Consider the following 20,479-nt stretch of genomic DNA (forward strand, 5'->3'; position numbering starts at 1 on the left):
GGTGGTTTATTAAGATCTTAGGACATGCACACAAATGCTCGTTTCTGATTCATATCAGATTCATATCCCCTTCTGTGACCCTGGACCTCAAATCCAGTCGTAAGGGTCAATGTTCGTACAGCTGAATAAATAAGCTTAAATACGTTGATGTTTGGTTTGTTGGGATAGGACAATAGTTTCAAAAATCTAATCCAAAAAGCACCTGATAAAGTTCTTAGTGATGCATATTACTAATCAAAAATTACATTTACATCTTCATCTTTACTTAATATCCTATTGATTTTTGGTAATTTTGGTAATGGTTCATTTTGACCCATGAAATGTATTGTTGTCTATTGTTACATTTATAGCTATACTCCAGACTCACAAATATGAATAAGACCTAAAACTGATCAGAGAAAATCAGAATCCATGTGGTTTTTGTGGGTCCATAAAACAATCTTTTGTCTGCTGGGTTTTTCAGTAGAGTCACAGAGCGTAAAGAAAACACTCATCTTTCTGATCTCTGTAAGTGTCATGTTGATGATTTAGTTGTAAGTATAAAATCCTGTGTGTTCTAGTGCTAGTTAACCCTATCTTTATTGGGTTTTACAGACATTCTTTACTGCAGTGAGAACTATCTGTTGCTAAAATAGAGTTCTGTGACCCTTTAAGAGTCTACATCAAAATAATGCTTAAAAAAAACAAATGATTGACAATAAAACATTATTTCTTATACGCACTTTCCATCTAGAGTAGTCAATGTTTTATGTCAAATATAAAAAAGTTAATCAAAGTTGTCCTAAAACAAGAACACATTTTGGTTTTAATGTATTTCGTAATTTACTTTCTAATGTCCTGTTATTTTCTCCATATTTACATGATTGTTTCTCTTTTATCTTGGAATTATGATCTCAGTCTCGTGTAATTCATATAGATATAGAATTTTGTTGGCCCTGACTGATAAATCCTGCATAATAACACCAAAAACCTGTAATAAATACTAGTCTAGAAGTGGACTTTAATAATGCCAAACACATGTGAGGAAGCTGATATCACATCTGCTTAGAAACTCCAGATTTCTTTCATCCATTTAGTAAACTCCCCAACTGACCTGTGGTTTCTGGAAAAAAAAATCCTGTGCTTGCTGTTCTGAAATCCTCTTAAAGCAGCAGCCTCCTTCTGATGCCATTTTAATGCTGAACCAGTAACGTATATGGAGCTTAACCGGAACAGAGCTTTTTCTCGACAGAATTAATCACACAAAGGCTTTAAATAACCAATGTATTCACTCAACGATTTAATGAAGATGATGAACCGAAGACATGCTGTGATCCTTTCAGTATTCATCTGTCAAGTTCATACCGTGCTGGCTCAGGTAAGTTATATTCATATAAATAACAAAATCTAAAGTAGGCACAGTGCTCTGAAACAAGTGCGTTGTTTTTTGTGTAATGTGAGCTCTCGTGAGATGTGAAAGAGCAAGAAAAATGTAATTCTGCTGCAGTTAAAGATGTAAACCTCAACTGCTTAAGACATTTCAGTACAAGTGAGTTCATCAGAGTTGCAGAAAGAGATCAAACATTCTCTGAGCTTCTGCAAAGCTATCTTTCATTGTAAAACTGAGTTAAAAGTAAAACAGCAAAACTAGCCTTTTTTTTCTTGTTCGATAAAATATACCAAAACAAGTCCCTATATTTTTCCCTTCCTGTCATTAATATAAAATCTTGAAAAGTCTCTGCAGTCTGACAGACTGTTGGTGTCTGACTAGTGCACTTATTTTTTACCCTGCGGTACTAACCCAGTCTGCACAAGACCTCTATTCAGAGGGATCTGAGGAATGTTTCGATGTTCCTTAAAGAGAACACTGTTAACCTGAACATCAGCAGCTAATGTGTCTCCAACACTCTATCACTTCACCAGCTGCTTTTACAGGAACCTCAAATATTTGTCTAGCTTACATAAGTCTTGCAAGATGAAAACATGTAAAACGATGCCCTTCCCCTCAGTTACAGCCAATGAGAAGAAAGCATTGTATTACAGTTGTTATAATTGACAGTCATGAATAATAGATTTAAGAATGAAATGTTTCTAGAGACCTATGTGCCACTTTTCCACACCATGTTTTCAGATTCGATAATATACCAGCAGGCCCTTGTGATGAGAACAAAAACAGGGTTGATGGAAATACAGAAGTCCGTTATCATTCCATTCCGTTTAGCTTTTTACTGAAAGCAGGGGCCTCGTTTATAAAGTATATGTACAGATGCGTGTTTCTTCATATGTGCAAAAACTAGAGTAGACATACACACTTTTTATTGTGGAAATACTGCAGGCTTTTGAAAATGCAAGCTTTTCTTGCAGCTCGCTCTTTTAAACTAAAGAATGTGGGCGAAGGCCGGTGATGTTTTACATGGTAATGACTAATTAGGAGTGAAACCATTCATTTGCGTACGAATTCAAGATCACTTGTGATTCATAGATTTCACATCTGAAAGAAACGCATACATACCATTTCTGTAACCACGTTCATTTGATCAGTTACACATATGCATATCTGAGAAATGACTGCAAGATTGGTTTTAGAATGGTTTCTGCAAAACATTTTATAAACGAGGCTCTGGTGAGAATCACAGCATAGATGATATTATGATATTATTATATTATTTATAACATATTATGAGACGCTGAAAAAATGCTGCTGATGACCGAAGGGCTGGTCCTGAATCTAAAACAACTGTTTGTCTGATCTACTCATGCTTCAGTAAGCTCTGACCCTGTGTGTTTTCTCAGGACTGTCCCAGTAAACAAGACCTACAGAACTCCATTCATCAGGCTCACAAGCTGCTTTCGGCGCAGGAAGCTTCGTATCTGCAGAGTCTTCGCACTTTGAGGAAGAAACTGAGTCTGCTTCAGGACAGCGTCGCTCGCCGGCCCGTGAAAGCCAAGAACTGCAAGTCTCACATCAGATCATAAAGCAAACGACACAATCTACTTTAAATGGCATGCATGTTTAACCTCTCAGCATCACTGAAAGTCTCCGCTCTGTGTTTTATACGCCGCAGCTACTTGTCCTGACCTGGATGTTCCTGTCAATGGAAAAAAGCTGGGCAAGATTCTGTTTCCTGGTCATGAAGTTCACTTCCTGTGCGATGTGGGCTTTGAGCTGCTGGGTTCAGAGACGCGGCAGTGTAAAGATTCTCTGGTCTGGAGCGGCCAGCAGCCCGTCTGCAGAGGTGAGACCTGAAGCTGCAGGTGTGGGAGTGTTGTGTGTTTTAAATATTACTCTGATCTGCTTTCATTCAGGCTGAAGTCCACCTGAAAGGGTTCCTGGTATAGTGTGTGCGAAATTATACTCAATACTTATTTGTAGCTTTTCATATTCTTATTAACAGTATTTATAGGTTGCATTTTACCTTTTGAAGAAAAGTAGTTTTATGTGAAATCAGACATTTGAACACCCTCATATAGCCCAAACACCCCGTGAATATTTGACTATGAGATCAGTCGTCAAATCGGGCTCCTCCTATCAAAGCATCAAATCGTTGTCTATTCAGGGTCACCCGTACTCTCCCTGTGTCTCTCTCTCTCTCCCCACCTGAAGCTGATAATTAAAGCTCTGCTGCGATTGGGTGATTGGAGAAGAGAGAGAGTACTTAGGTTACAGCTATCCTCAAACTAGTGGCTGGTGGTGCTGGATGATGTCTGATGTCTGATGTCTGATGTCTGATGTCTGATGTCTGATGTCTGATGTCTGATGTCTGATGTCTGATGTCTGATGTCTGATGTCTGATGTCTGATGTCTGATGCCTTGTTGCTAGTGCCTTTGGTGCACATTTATCTTAAATGTTAGCTTTGTGTAGATTGTTGAAGTAGAAATCCTTGGGTTGTCACACTGAACACTTCTGTGTTTGAGATCTTGTAAAGAGAAGTTAGTGTTATCTTTAGTTATCCCTTATAGATTAAGCCCATTCATTTTGTTTGTTTTGGGTTAAGTAGAAAGGTGGGTGCCATTTTTGTTTGTATTACACTTTTTCTCCTGGTTATGTTAGTTTAGGGATTTAGTTTATCTGCATTATTTTCTTTTATCTTTGCAGTTTAATTGGATTAAAAGTTAGTTTCCTTGTTTGTTCTTTTGGCCTTGCCGTCTTCTGAAGTTAAGAGCCTTTTTTTATTTTGTTTCTTTGTTGCTATTTTGTTTAGAAATATGAAAATGGGGAAAAAAAAAACTAAACTTTTTTTTTTTTTTTTTTTTTGGGAGACTGTGATTCCTCAGCCGTGTCTGTCCCACCTCCAACCACTTATTTTCTGTCGTGGTCCTCCTCAGACCATCGTAACACTATATATATATTACAGCACACAATTGTATCCCAATTTAATTAACATTCATAAAAACAGTATTTCAAAGACCAACATCACAACATAAACCTCAGATAAAAAAAGCAATAAATGCCGCAATGTAGTTAGGGCTCTTTTTGTTTTTTATCAGTAAGAGAAATCTAGCCTGTGTTGGGCTTGAACGAGTGCACTGAATCCGGTTGAATATCTGAGGTGGATACACGAAGGACAACACACAAGTGATCATCACTGAGGGAGGATCTGGATTTGTTAAACTTCATCACTGACGATGTTTGCAAATGTAGGAGAAGCAACATCCTCTGAGCGTGTCTTCTAATGTGTGGAAAGTTTTCGTCTTTGAAAGAAAAAATATAGTAGCAGTGATATTGACCTATGTGTTCAGTAGTTTATCAGACTTCACGTCAATGAGTTTAAGCTGAACATCAATGGGTGTGTTGTCCACACAGCACGTGAAGGAAGAAGAAATCAAGTGCATTTCACTCTCACTTGTTCTGAAGTCTTTAAATCTCCTTGCAAACTCACCATGCAGTGCCCCTAACATGGACGAGAACCTGTGGAGGTGATCAGCTGATGGGCTTGTGGCCTCCAACTGACTTGAAAGAAATTTCAGCTTTCTCATGAAAGCAGTCACTAAGCTGTATATTTTATGTTCAAGAGGCCTTTTCCTTACACTTGGTATTTTAATTATTTGAGTTACTTCACGTGGCCGGTCTATCGAGAGGGCGGATGTGGCCCGGGCCCGGGTCTACCCTAGTGGATGACTAAAGATTTGCTAGTTAATGTTCATGAATATTCGCACCCCACAGGTTAAAAACCCCTGCCGAATGACTTTTGCTTTGTGCTCATGGGTATTCTCCCGAAGAAAAGCACCTTCTGTAAGCTGTCATCATGTGTGTAGACTTCACCACTTTCATTCACATCAAGAGACTTTTAGTGTGACACAGGAGTAGTGAGAGAGACCTAGACTGACCTATATATATCTCTATCTTCACTGAGTTTCTCTCCTGTCAGATGTGGATGAGTGTCTTTCCTCACCGTGTGCTAACGGAGGGACATGTGAAGACGAGGTCAATGGGTTCAGCTGTGTCTGCTCCACGGGCTGGACCGGACCCACCTGCCAGTCTCCAACTCCAACATGTGGGTTTGAATCCTCTCAGAATCTCATTTACAGACATAGAGCTTGACGGTGAGCATAAAATGATTAAATATTAGATATATCAAAGCGTATGATGCTGAAGCTTTACTGGCCTTCTCAGGTGGTTTCCTACACTATTTTCTTTCATTCTAACTTTGGTTCACATATTTAGTTGTTTCTTTTGGTTGTTTTGTCTTTTAGTAGTGTTTTGTGATGTACAGATTAGATGAATATATTCTCACCAGTGTTGAGATTCATAAACTGATTGCTGATATCTGTGTTTGTGTTATTGTTGTTTACTTTTTTGTGCAAATTCTTTTTAAATCTTCAAACTGAAATTATAACTTATATCGCAGTTACAAAGCATTAAGTTACACAATTACTAGATTCAAAGGATGTCAAGCACACCGTCACAGACAAATGGTTAATAATAAGAGTTACGAGGCCAACCAGCTCTGTAACAAAGAAAGGTTAGTCTAAACCCCTGATAATTCTCAGTAAGAACTTGCAGCTGAACCCGAATCTCTCTGCAGTTTTCGTCACTGTAGCGAACTCATCTCCCGTCGGCGCTGGAGCCGGGTCCTCGCTCAGCCGTCCGTCCAGGTGTAGTCAGGTCCAGGGAATGACCCACTGCACCTGTGAGCCTGGGTTCAGCATCTCCGGCCGCGACAGCAGCGTCTGCACAGGTACAATCCTGCTCTAAACTACATTACTTCCAGGTGATGAGTAGCAGCACACTTTCTCTCCATACATTTTTTTTTTTATCAGCCTGTGATTTTGGGCCATTGGGAGAATGGCTATGCTGCTCTTTTCAGTAGGGACAGAAACACTTCTCACTTCTGTATGTTTTTCCTAGACATAGACGAGTGTAAACTGTTCCACAAGGGGCCGGCCGGTCGTCTGTGTTTGCACGAGTGTGTTAACACGGCTGGAGGATACCGATGCAGCTGTCCGGCTGGGTACAGCGTGACCCCTGACGGACGCAACTGCAAAGGTCAGGACACGCACCTAGAAAACCTAGATCTGGTCCTGACCCTGTTCTACACCCTTCTGCTGTTTCTCTCAGATATAGACGAGTGCAGCGGCAGACAGAACAACTGCACACGTGAGCAGATCTGCATCAACACCTACGGAGGCTTCCAGTGCGTCCGAGTCGAGTGTCCACCGATACGCAACGCCACCTACGTCAAAACATCCGCTGTGTGAGTAACAAAGGGAACGTGAAAATAGGGCTAGGCGATATGACCAACAAAAAAAAGTGTTTAAAAAGGTGAAAAATCTGTTCACTTTAAATATCAAATCTTCGATTTCTTTTGAGGTAAAAGCCAGACTCAGTTTAGTTTCTGCATGTTATATTGTTTAAAACATAAAAACAGGTTTGTTGCCAGATAATATTAATATGACCTCTTTTGTCTGAAAATGCACATTTAAATTGGTACTAACTTAAGTTAGGATGCAGGTGTAAATTAATGTTCATTATCAAAATCAGTAACATCTGTAAGGCATCTTTTTATAAAGCAAAATTTATTGTGACTGTTTTTTTTTTTTTTTTTTTGTTTAGTAGCACACATTTAAATCATCATAAAGTTAAAACCACACATATAGCACCTCAGTACAATTATAGAAACATAACTTTATGGTTTTTAATTTGTATGAAAAACAGAAGAAACAACATTTAGCATAAATGCACAAGCTGTAGCTCAATCACAAAAAAATCCTGTAATTATATTCCACTCTTTCTGAACTCAAGCCCACGGCGCCGATCGGAGGAAACCCATCTGAACCCTTGATTGATTAGTGATAAACGCTCCGCGACATACCGAATGTTTATCAAACTCTTCGTATCATTTCAAGGAAAAACTGAATGCGATAATTGTGGTTACTGATTTATCGGCCAGCCCTGAAGTAGTGTGTGCGCAGGCGCTGCGAGAGGAACCCGTGTCCGGTGGACAGCAGGAGCTGCTCTCAGGCGCCGGACTCCGTGTCCTTTCACTACATGTCTGTGGTGTCCAGGCTCTCCGCGCCGCGAGTCATGTTCCGTCTGTCGGCCGTCAGAGTCTCGGGAGACACGCTGAGGTTCGCCTTACTGAGCGGCCGCGGCCGGCGTCCCTTCAGCGTGCAGCGCTCCGACCGACAGACGGGGGAACTGCTGCTGACCAGCCCCGTCCAGGGTCCGGCCACGCTGGACGCAGAGCTGGAGATGACCGAGATGGACAGGAGAGAACTGCTGGGCCGCTACATCACCAAGATCACCATCTTCGTCTCACCTTACGAGTTTTAGAGTTCGGACAGACAGTTTGTGCTTGGTTCTGTCCTTAAAGCTAAATGTGTGTATGTAGATGGACATATTTACCACAATGAATATAGTTGTCATACAACATCAAGAATATAATATAGAGCATAATCATCTGCTGTAGTCTGTTATACCTATATCCTTGTTCTTTCTAATGTACACATTTTGTTTTGTCTTTTATCATGTCCATGTGTCTAGGACTGTTGACAGATTAAAAAAAAATCTAAATTTTAATGAGTACCCAGGTCTTCTATTAAAATGTTTTCCAAAATCTGAGTTTAACACATTTCTGCCGAGTGGCTTAAACATGAAAAAAACCAAAAGTCTGGCTTGTGAAACCAAGTCTACTATTAAATACAACACAATTGAAGCTAGTGCATAAAAAATAAGGCTTATGTGTGAAAATAGACAACAAATACACAAAGCCTATGAATCGAAATGAGTCAAACCTTCATTATATATTTTATGAAAATGAATCAAACATTTGTACACTATGATGATATAAATACAAAGACGAGCAGAAGGATCAGATTTACTGTATAATAGTCCTGTAATATTTATCAGACATTTAAGAAACAGCAGGTAGAAGCGAAGCGTAAAGTGCACACCTGATCTCTCCAGCTCTGAACCACGACTATCAGATCTCAAACACATCAATAGATTCTCTACACAGAAACCCTGTTACAACCAACGCCTGAGTCACACACACACACACACACACACACACACACACAGGACAACATTTAATCAAGAGATGAGAGCAGTTAAAAGTCATTGTGGATAAACATTAATGATTTACTAGAAGTGTGTGCAATGCTTTACTCTTTTTCACCTCGAAGTCAAAATAAAGAAACAAGAAATTTTATTTTGTACAAAAAAAAAAAAAAGAAAAAAATAGAGAACTGTGTCACGAACATGTTTTTATGAAACTGCTCTCGGTGTTTGTGTGTCTTTCAAACACACCTCTGCTTCTTGAAACACGCCGTGCAATCCTTAGTGCATTTAAACATGATCTGACTGTAAGCTTTTAAATAACCTTTAACATGAGAGCGCACGCACGATGGAAATATTATACTGTCCAAACATCTTAACACCATTTTAACCAAAAGATGACGTGATTCAGAACAAGAGAGAAACATGATATCCTGTTCAGACGACACAATAAACACAGCCTTTACTGAGACACGAGCATAAAGAATCACAAACACGACTTCCTGTGCGTCACACTCAATGCTGCAAGGCACTTTAGAAAGCGTCGCTCGAGGATGTGTTTCTCATTAACGTCACTTAATTAGCACATCCCTCTTTTAATATGATGGTTTCATCACTAAAGTGTGGCAGGAAGACACACACGCTGTGAAAATGTTACTCCGTTCTCTCCAATTAAAATCCAGCGCTGCAAACGGACACTGATTGTCTGGAGCCAATCTGACATCCATATAAAAATACATCCCTTTATTTTAAACCTCACTTTTAAACTTCCGTGACAATGATGAAGAACAGGACCGGACTGTAAGAAAGTTTCTGTTGAGTGAGAAACACAGAAAGACTTTCTTTCTAAGTCAGCCGTGTTCTGACCCACACCGTGACGCTCTGAGGATCAGATCTTCTACTTGCTCTGGAAGTTGCTGAGCTCCATGTCGTCCTTGCGCCGCTTCTGCTGCGTGAAGAGAGAGCTGAAGGGGTACAGCTTGGCTTTGGCGGGGAACCTCTGTCCGGCGATGTCCAGCTCGTAGTCTCCGCGGTTGATGAAGTCAGCGGTGACCGGCGCCGGGGCCCCGTCGGGGCCGGTGGGGCTCAGGAAGCCCAGACAGACGTGGCGCTGGAGGGTGTAGCTGTAGGCGCTGCTCGTGGTCACTCCGACCAGCTCCCCGCTGCGGTAGATGGGCTCGCCCCACCACGGCCAGACGTCCAGCTCCGTGTCGTGATCCTCCAGAACCAGCATCACGAAGCGCCGAGAAACACCCTCCAGACGCTGCCGAAGCAGAGCGTCCCGGCCCACGAAGTCTGTGTCCTGAGAGAGACCAGCGCTCAGATCAACACTCCAAGCACCATAACCAGAGACATATAGCTCTCAATATATTAAAGAATAGCAGCGTCCACATCACAGCTAGAACGATAGAGGCACAGAGAAACAATATTCTCACGAGCTGGAGAATTTAAAGGTTTCCAGAAAATCAAGCATTCCTCACATTGCGATCTAACAAAATAAATATAAGTATAGTCAATTTAGATTTTATGGGTACTTTAAATTAAAATGCCTAAAGTTAAACCTGATGAGGCATCGGAACCTGAACTACATAATTAAATAAAATAAATCTTGATTCAGATACCTGAAACATTTGTATGGAAGTATGGGTTTGGCATCGGTATCGAGAAAAAACTAACAAATGATACACAGCCCTATGCTAACTGGTCCAAGTGAGAAGAAATGAAGAAACTGACCTTGTCAAACTTGACCCTGAACTCCCGGCCACACTCCAGCGGCGTGGTGAACGAGTCCAGATCCTGACCCCAAAACGCAAAGAACTTCTCGATCCGTAGACTGCGCAGAGCGTAGTATCCAGCGTTCCTGATGCCGTACTTCTGCCCCACGGACATCACTTCATTATACACGTGCAGTGCATACTGGGAGAAGAAGAAGAAGAGCAGCAGTCACTACAGTAAACTAGGTTTACACTCGTCCAAGATTTTTTCAGCTTCCCGCTAGCCCTGAGATTGGCTGTTAGTAAGAGCATGAACCCCTACATCACATCTCTGTTTGTACGGTGTATATGGTGTACATGATGTGATGTACCTCTATGGGAATATACAGCATGAACCCCGGCTCTCCGGTGTGTGTCATACTCATGACCCTGATGCCGTTAGCGTAACCCACGCTCATTTCCTGCAGAACACAGCACAGTTAATGTTCATGAAGCCAGAACAGCCGGACTTCTTCTGCTGGTATCTTCAGGACTTCAGCAGAACTGATCCTCTCACCTTACAGAAGAGCGAGGGGAAGTGTTCTGGGGTCATGGACACATACGAGAGCTCAGACAACACGTCCATGGCACGAGGGCCGATCAGATTCAGAGCTGAGGAGAACACAGTCAGAGATTACTGCTCGACACGCCTGGGCTCTTAATGGGCTCGTGTCGTTTCATTTCACCTTCACTCTCTAGTTATGTTTTAAAGATTTCACGTCTTGTATATTTCCTGACACTTAACATGTTAAGAGCGCCGACGTGATCTGACCTGTGTACTTCCAGCTGACGTCCTCCAGGTGGAGCTGGGGATCATTGGGCATGTGTTTCTTAATCCAAGACCAGCAGTGAACTTGCTGATCGGTGGGAGAAATGATGAAGAAACTGAAGACAGAATAAACAGATGCCAACAATAAAAGAACTGATTCGAAGATCTAACTGAATCAAACCTAATCAGCTGGGTTATGATATATGTTATACAGTGCTCGGACTCTTAAACACTTTCTTTCTGAAGGAATAGTTCTCTCAAAAATAAAAATTACCCCATATTTAAAAAAAAAAAGTCATCCTAGGTGTTTGACTCTGGATAGCGGCCATTAGTTTGAAGCAAGTACTGCAACGTAAAACTAACCTGTACACCTTCAGGGGGTTATCACATCTCCTCAGAAGCAGATCCATGGGTTTTTGTAACAAAAATAGTAATATTAAAATAATAAAAATATTTATATTTTTTAAATGATAACAACGGCTGTATGTACGTCCATGAGAACGTTCTGGCTTCTTGGCTGACCTCTGACCTCTGACTCCCTGTTTGACGTAAACTGCATTCGTTCTTATAGTGAAATCCTCTGAGATTTTTTTAATTTCTCGCTTTCAACATAATTTGTGACTGGCATTTAGTACTCCATTATCCTCATTCTTCTGTTCTCTAATGCAGTCATACGTCGAGTCAGAGGTCGGGGGTCAGTCAAGAAGCCGGTACTCAACTCTCCCGTTTAAGAATAAGACTGTAAAGAATAAAGTCATATACATCTAGGATGGCTTCGGGGTGAGTAAAATATGGAGTTAACTGTTCCCTTAAGGATGATGACTGATAAATTGAACTGATTTTAGATGCACCGACGATCTTCTGCATTTCACACCCTTCAAATGACTATTTTCACCTTTGCCTCATAAACCCTATATAGAAGATAACTCTTGATCAGTAGTGTGTGATATCTGGTTTTCTCTGCGCACCTGTTCTTACTGAGCCGCACGACGCTGCAGTCGTTCTCGTAGCCTCCTCTCGGGTTCAGCATGCCCGTGTGGACGATGTGACCCACAGGAACGTCCAGATCATTGGCACACAGTCTCTGCAGCAGCTGCAGGGCCTGATCTCCAGCAGACTGACACACACACACACACACACACACAGGTCACACACACACACACCTCGCCAGATCTCACAGAAGACAAGCAGCACTCACTGTGAGCTCAAACTTGGTGAAGGAGGACATGTCGATGACGCACACCGCCTCTTTACAGCACTTCACCTCCGCTCCCACGATATCAAACCAGTCCGGCTTGTAGAAAGTCTTGCTCTGATCCAGCGCCAGCAAATCTGTGCAGATGGAAACACGTCATACAGGTACATTATGGGATATTTCAGCGTGCTGATCATTTATCTGCTAGAGTTTAAATTAATTATTTAAATGTTGATCAAGTACACTTCTAGTTCAAGGCTTGGACACAAACTTAAAAACCTTTCAATCTAAAGAGATCCACTGAAATACTTATGAGCCTTTGCTTCACTTTCGTTAAAAACTAACATTCTGTGAAAAATAGGAAAATCACAATCAGAGATTGTTTTCGGTTCACATCTTCAGTGATCACCACGTTAACTAACACCCGACCCAGACGCTAATCCACATTTAAAATATGAAATCTGACAAACGTCTGTGAAACCAGTGAGGAATGGCGATCTATAACACGCTAATCATGAGCAATAAATAAACCTTAAGCAGGACTGAGTGACGAGGCCTGAGCGAATCTGCTCAGTGAACACATGATGGCACCACTGTCCTGTTTCTATATCAGGAAGGAGACTAACTAAACTACATGTACACTGTCCCATCCTAACAGACACACATCAGTGGAAAGATTATATATTCAGCTTTATCAGATGAAGCATGCAGCTCAACTTAAAAACAGTGCTCACCTTTCCCGGCTGGAACGAAGTACTTGGCTCTCTCAAAGCCGTGTTTCTCCATCCAGCGGGCTCCCTGCGTGTCCAGACGGTCATACAGAGGACTGGTGCGCAGCTGCCGGCCCGTCTGGAAGTCCCAGCGAGGAACCTTCAGCTCGTACAGGAGCGCTGACGGATCACACAGAACAAACCAGAGCTCTGGCTCATCTATGGCTAATAACTGCTGCTAATGGTCAGTATTCAGAGTATTGTTCTGGAGTTACTCACGCATGACCTCCATGACGCGGTGCCGAAGGAACGTACGGCTGCTCTGCAGATTCCCGAAGCGCTTGATGTCCAGAGGCCAGACGTTAGCGCTGGGGTATCCGTACGTGATCCACTCGGCCAAATACCTGCAGAAACAGAGGAGCTTATGAAGGCGTCGAGCCCCGAGCTCCAGAAAGATCTATGTCTGCTTTCTCTGACCTCCCTGCTCCGCCGGCGAACGACAGGCCCGACGAGTTCATCCCCGCCAGCACGAAGTACCCGCCCACGCCCGGGGTCTCTCCCATCAGGCAGCGCATGTCCGGAGTGAAGGATTCTGGGCAGTTGACCAGCTGCTGGATCTCGCAGGCCTCCAGACCGGGCATCCGGCGCAGAAGAGCGCTCAGCATGGGCTCTGGACACACATCAGTCACATCTGAGCCCTCAAACCAAGATTTTCTGGGAGCACTCTTCAAACGAAGGGTTTGAGAATTATCAGCATAAACTGCTAAGCTACGATAGCTGCTCGAGCAACAAACAAACAAAAAAAGTGAGGGATGATCAACACATCTTTAATTCCAAAGGGTTTCTCTCAAGCAAAGACAATTTGAGAAAGAGATGAACGTCACATGTGATTAAACACAAAAACATACTACATTTACTCCAAAAACAACCGATTTATCCCATTATATTAAAAATATATTGTAATGATTAAGTATTTCAACTATGTTATTAACAAAAGTTTCTCTGCTCCTGAATGTTTGCACTGTGTGGTCTTCAATGTGTGTGTGTGTGTGTGTGTGTGTGTGTGTGTGTGAGAGAGAGAGAGTAAAGAGTGAATAATGCACACTAGTATAGGTGTGTGTGTGTGTGTGTGTGTTGTAGGAGCTAGACTCTGTGTGTAAACACCTGTGAAGGTATAGAAGTGGTGCTTCCCATCTCTTGGAGAGTATTCTTTTACCCAAACACTCTCTGTTTCAAGGGATGAGGGAAGCGGTGTAAGACCGAATGGGCTTTAGTTTACTAGAGAGAGAGCATATCCGTGTGCTTTCTGTCCAAACACAGCTGTATCAGATGAACCTGTCTATCTTTGTATCTGACAGAAGAAACACAGCCATCCTGATTAAATTCACAAAAACTGTTTTAATTTTAGTGTAGTATTGTATCTGGCGTATAGTTTACATTTGAGGCTTCATAATATAGAAAAGCTTTTTAGCTAAGTCTTTTAGCTGTTTTTAGCTTGTTCATTTTCATATAAAAATATGGCATGCGCTTGCTTCAAGCAATGATATAAAAGTAATTCAGTGTAAATTTTACAATTTCACATCAATCACTCAGATTTCACTCTAATCACAAATGTGATACAGATAAGGTTTACTGTGTAGAGTACACCAATTGTATTTTAAATAAATTGTCTAATAATAAATCCGGCAGGCTGGTAGTTTCCTCTATCAGACACCATTGCTGGTAGTTTCTAAAGTTGGTTTCAGAGCCTGAATCAGTGATCTTACTCCTCATGTCACTCGTTTGCTAAATAACAGGATGACAAACAGAAGGAAAACATTCATGACCTTCTGACAGGAGCTGACTGTCCTCTACAGCTATAATTAGCGCTCGAACAACAATGTCATCACAGAAACTAACTGAACAACATCAGCATGAACCATGTACAAGACAACTAGCTTTTATTATCCCAGAGTAATAAGTAACAAAAAACATGTCCGACTACTCAAGGAAAGAAATATCTGCGTCTGTCCTTTACAGAAACACAGCGGTAGTGAAGCTTTCCTCTGTGTATACTTACAATTTCAGCTGCATTATCCGTGTCCCCTATTACTGCTCGTGAAATGTTGTTTAATGATTATTATACTGTAGACTGTATGTGATATTGCCCTTCATCTTACAGCATTGGTCTCAAAGTCAATCGCTGGAGGGCCACAGCTCTGCACAGTTTAGCTCCAAATCACACCTGCTTGGACGTTTCTAGAGATCTTAAAACCTTGATTGGCTGGATCAGGTGTGTCTGATTACGGTTGGCCCTCCAGGAATTGACTTTGAGACTAATACCTCTAATAATGTGTTATTTACTCTCAGAAGTGTTTAGAAAAATGGAGACATGGGGTAATGTCCTGAAAAGTCAACTCCTTGTAATAACCATGTTATAACTATGTCATTATACACATTTGTGTCCTCATATGTCACACACACACACACACTCTCAGCCACAGATCTCTAAATATGTCACACTCACACTGTTTTCTGCCTGCTCTTTAGCGTACTAACAGTATGCACTAAGGTTATTATACGTGTGTGTTATTTGAGAGGCTGTGTGTGAAGGTAATGCTCATCACAGACTGATCAAAGACGACTGCAGCTGTGTTCACTTATGACAGTTTCATTCAGAAATATCTGAACACCAATCAAGCACTCCATGATTCTATGTGCATCATCATCATCATCATCATCATCATCATGGGTTCAGCTCACCAAAATGATCCCAGTCTTCCTGCATGTTCTGAATCTCCAGCTGGTTGCGTCCTTCAGTGAAAATGGGTTTAGGGTTCTTCTCAAAGCCACCTGACAGGATCCCTCCATGCCAGGCCCGAGCGTAGATCCGTCCGTCCATGTCTATCACCACTACACACACACACACACACACACACACACACACACACGAGCGGTTACTGCAGTGCTGTATGAGGTGGTCAATCACACGGAGACTGACTGCTGTTTGTTTATGATGAGCACACTGTGATAATCAGTGCTGAAAACACAACATCAGATCCTTATGTTTTAGGGAGATATATGCAGTTGGAACCTAAACATATTATTTATTTGTTTTTAACATTTTGATTTGGCTCCTCAATACTCGAGCTCTTATCACATTATAGTCCTGTCCGCTGCGTTCTCAAAACTATATTTCATATAGAGTGCACAATAGAAACTCAGCTGATGACAGATCAGCGTTATGATTTGTAATGCCTCACCTGGTCTGTCGTTCTGAATGGGCTCAGGTAAGGGTTTGGTAAGTAGGTAGAAATGTTCACAGCCGTGTAAGGGAACAGACACTTTGGCTTCGCCGCTCTGACCGAGCTCATAGGCCCACTAAAAAAAAACACCATTTTCAATAACACTGAGAAATAAAAGTATAAAGTCTAAACCACAAATATAATGAAGACAGATCTGCATGGTGGGTTGTTCAGACAGACACTGACCTGTCCAGCGCAGTTGACGAAGTATTCACACTCGATGGCTCCGCGGTCAGTCTCCACGGCCGAGACGTGGCCCTTCTTCACCACCACATGATTAACACTGGTGTGCTCGAACATCTGCACCCCTGATACATCAAACACAGCGTGAGCTGAGCTTCACCTGCACTGAGGTGTGTGTGTGTGTGTGTGTGAGGGGCCTGTACCGTGAGCCGCGGCGGACACAGCCAGTGCGTGATTGACCTCCGACGGGGACACCACACCATCTCCGGGCAGGTGCAGCGCTCCCACCAGGTCATGAATGTTCACCAGCGGGTGCAGACTGGACACATCTCTGGGCTTGATGACGCTGCAGCTGACGCCCAGAACCCTGCAGACACACAGAGCTCATCAGAGCAGCTTCGCTGACCAGCAGAACACCTGTTTTTATTACAGCATTTGATTCATGTTCTTTTTTCACATCTTCTCCTCTCTATTTTAGGTGAGCAAAGGTAAATGTGGCCTCAGTGGCTGATGTGCGCTCGCTGAAGCACTATTTCCCACGATGCAATGTGGAGAACCTGGCGAGCCGGAGAGATATCTTTTACATCTTTACTGTTTCTGCTTTAACATTGATTTCATCAATTATTTACATTATAATATATTACAGAATTTTGACTTATGTAAGCATTAACTAATTTACTAAGTTGCTCTCTGTGTTAACTTACAAATTAAGAAAATTTTGTAGATCATTTAAAAATGTTAATCCTCTGTAGGTAATATTGTGAATATTATTTCTCATCTTATCTGAGCGCAAAACGCTGCTCAAGAGAGTTTGAGGATACTAGAAATAATAAATACATACAATTATGTATTGAAATGAAAGTTCAATTTAATTTTGTTGACAGTATTTTAATAGTTAAAAGGCATTGCAACACAAATGAATAATATACTAATCGATGAAACCACAAAAAGTATGTATAATTATAATATAAAGTACATTTTAAACATAGTATATATTAAATAGATTTAATATAGTTTGAAAATATTAAATATATTTTGAGTGTTATTGCTGTCAATATTTTCTAAAATAATACACGCAAGATAAAACTATGTAAGGATCATGTTTTTCACTGATCTCTGAGAGTTCAACACTACACAGGGACTGGTGAATGAGTGGTGCTACATCTCCTCTCCTTCACTGCAGCACGGCAGGACAACTAGGAGAAAGTAGTTCTCTTTATTCTGGCTGTTGAATCTGTTGCAGTCAGAACTCAGACACGAACGAGGATGTGAGCTCTGCCTTGAGAACGAGAGCGAGAAACAGCTTACTTCAGTCTGGACGCCAGACGCTTGAGAGACAGGAGCCGGTCCTGATTCTGAGCCAAACACAGAGATCCGGTCCGGACAAAACCTACAACACACACACACACACACACACACACACACACACACACACACACACACACACACACACACACAGAGAGAGACTGAAGACCAGTACCTTATTAAACCAAGCAGTGCTGTCTCTGATAACCCGTGTGTTGTGCTGTGATGGGGATTTCTTACCTGTTTTAACGCCCGTCTCCTCTTCCAAACGCTCATAGAGTGCGATCGAATAATCTGCCATCTTACTCTCAATAGACAGAGGTTTGGCGACGCTTACGATTCCTGCACAAAAGCGGGTTGTGCCAGCTCCGAGTCTAAAACAGACACAAACACACAGCAGAGCCTATATGGACTCAGATATTAAAGATACACACATAGATGAGAGACAGAGGCCAGAGGTGTGTGTGTGTGTGTTCTGACCTGCCCTGCTCCAGCAGCACAATCTCCGTCCAGCCCATCTTGGCCAGATGGTACGCCACCGACGTGCCCACGACGCCTCCTCCACAGATGACCACTCGGGCACGAGCAGGCAGAGCCACGGACACAGAGTCTGAGCTCGAGAACCGCAGCAACCCGCATATACGGGCCCCGGGGCCACAGAACCAGCGGGGCCGAAGAACCGGGGCCAGAGCCCAGACCCTGCAGGGACCGCCGCGCATGACTGCGCCGCCGCTGAAACACACACACACACTGAATTACAACACACACTCACTAAAAACTAAAAACACACAATCCTAACCAGGGACGGAGCCCAGATACTCCACCGCTGCTGGAAAAACTAAACAAACACTGGAATGTAACACAAAAAACAACTTAACCTTAAACAGCACATTCACACACAGCACACACGTGCTGAAATCACACACACAACCTTAATCCCATCAACCCCGTCCCCCTAAACACACACACACACACAAATCAGTGAAAGACTGTCTCTTTCTTGACACCAGCATGTAAATATCTATGGCTATTTTTATGGTGTAGTACAAAATAACTGCCACATAACAGCAAAAAAAAGTTTCCTGATTACTCACCGATGCCCGTATATTACTTTATTTCTACAGTTAAAGAGAAAGATATATGTTAAAGGAAAGCATTTCAGGATAATCTAATGCACGTGAACGGGGCTCATCTTGGGCCATTTTTAGGCAGCTTTGATTTTCTTAAATAAATGTTAAACTCGCTAGCTTCAAAGACAGCTCGGTTCCTGCGGTGTAATTTGTCATCTGTGCTAGGACACACACTTATTAGTGTTCACTGCATTTGACTTCATCTTCAGAAAAAGAACAAGCTCCAGCCTTTCCACCATTAGTGAAGATAAATTATTTTTATGACACATACTGATGATGAAAACAATGCGTTTATGTACAAGATGAGAATTATTTACATGTAGGTTTGATCAATGGAGGTTTGAAGGACAGATTCAGAGATCTGAATGTCACATTACCACAAGCACAGACTTAAAGTTAAAACAAAGTTATACTGATTTATTATTTACTTGTCTTTATTATTATTACTTTCCTTTTGTTTGGATCGGTTCGTATGTGAAACTTCTGCGACTTTCAACAAATACGAGATCGAAAAAGGAATTAACCAAAACTAGACTAATGGCAGAGAAAATGAGGTTAAGCAGGATCTATTACTGTTTAAGTAATATTAATAAACATCTGTTTATACATGTCACTGTATATTAACTTTCACCGTGTTTTATGCCGTTTAGTTATTTATTGACATGTAGCCGTTAGCTTGAGGCCTCTGAGGAGATTCTTTCAGTAAAACGCGACGAAACGCGAGCTTTCCTCTCTTTAAACGTCCTGACAGCCGTGTGTCCTGAAATAACGTGTTCGGACATTAATTTATTCAGGACCGCGATTCTTCTGAACGTCAAACTGAAGATTTAGAGTCAAACTCAACTGATACGAGCTAAAACACAAGCCCTCGTTAAAGACACACACTCGTGTGAGCGCTGAAGCCGAGAGCAGCACAGACACAAACCTGCAGAGATGTTCAAGTGTTCGGTTCTGATCAGAGGTTTTGATTTGACGAGTGCTGGAAGATCCGAGAGTAACTTTACTACAGCTGCAGAGCGGAGATTGACGTCTTCACTGCGCATGCGCGGATCAGCGGAGCCTGACATCCTCACTGCGCATGCGCTTTGCTAGCTTTGCGCACTTCACAAATAATCATCCTTCTTTTGAATCCTCTCATCATATAATCATTGACAGCATATATATGGCAATCCGTTATAACATTTAAAGGAACACTCCACTTTTTTGAAAATATTACATTTTACCGTTTTCGAATCTATTCAGCTGATCTCCGGCTAGTTTAGCATAGATCATTGAATCCAATTAGACCAGTGACATCGAGTTAAAAAAATGACCAAAGAGTTTCGATATTTAAAGCTTAGTCCAGTAGCCATGTTACAACAGTACAAAAGTAATCAAATGTAATGTTATATTATTTTTTTAAAAGTAATTGAAAAGTTACACTACTCATTAAATTTTGAATTGGGTAACTTGTAATCTGTATCCATATATACAGTTCCCACCAGTCTATAAGTCATACTACTACATACAACTAGTACTTATTTTTTATATACTAGTAACTTTTCCAGTAAGTACTGCAATGTATTAGCTACTAATGCTCATAGGAACTAGTCATTAAATACTAGATCTTATTTACCAGCTATACTTGTAGGCAACTCATTTATTAGTTACTAGTACCAAGTAGACATTAGTA

General features: G+C 41.7%; 2 protein-coding genes across 2 annotated transcripts; one reads left to right on the top strand and one right to left on the bottom strand.

Annotated features, from left to right (window-relative positions):
* The first annotated feature begins 124 nt into the window (after positions 1–124).
* Positions 125–8,508, top strand: LOC122335808 (fibulin-7). The gene is made up of 8 exons (XM_043233614.1): positions 125–1,357; positions 2,773–2,932; positions 3,045–3,215; positions 5,350–5,475; positions 6,007–6,159; positions 6,330–6,467; positions 6,540–6,675; positions 7,394–8,508. The coding sequence occupies exons 1-8, from the start codon at positions 1,262–1,264 to the stop codon at positions 7,752–7,754; spliced, it is 1,341 nt and encodes a 446-aa protein (XP_043089549.1). The 5' UTR covers positions 125–1,261; the 3' UTR covers positions 7,755–8,508.
* On the bottom strand, positions 8,194–19,889 carry pdpr (pyruvate dehydrogenase phosphatase regulatory subunit). The gene is made up of 18 exons (XM_043233613.1): positions 19,733–19,889; positions 18,158–18,409; positions 17,918–18,051; positions 17,681–17,762; positions 16,576–16,739; positions 16,376–16,497; positions 16,148–16,265; positions 15,648–15,797; positions 13,383–13,575; positions 13,185–13,309; positions 12,930–13,085; positions 12,199–12,332; positions 11,969–12,117; positions 11,004–11,116; positions 10,749–10,843; positions 10,564–10,653; positions 10,212–10,394; positions 8,194–9,780 (listed from the first exon to the last, which is right to left on the bottom strand). The coding sequence occupies exons 2-18, from the start codon at positions 18,394–18,396 to the stop codon at positions 9,376–9,378; spliced, it is 2,652 nt and encodes an 883-aa protein (XP_043089548.1). The 5' UTR covers positions 18,397–18,409; positions 19,733–19,889; the 3' UTR covers positions 8,194–9,375.
* Between the last annotated feature and the right edge of the window lie 590 nt (positions 19,890–20,479).

Source organism: Puntigrus tetrazona, unplaced genomic scaffold (assembly GCF_018831695.1).
Source record: "Puntigrus tetrazona isolate hp1 unplaced genomic scaffold, ASM1883169v1 S000000897, whole genome shotgun sequence".
NCBI classification, from domain to species: Eukaryota; Metazoa; Chordata; class Actinopteri; order Cypriniformes; family Cyprinidae; genus Puntigrus; species Puntigrus tetrazona.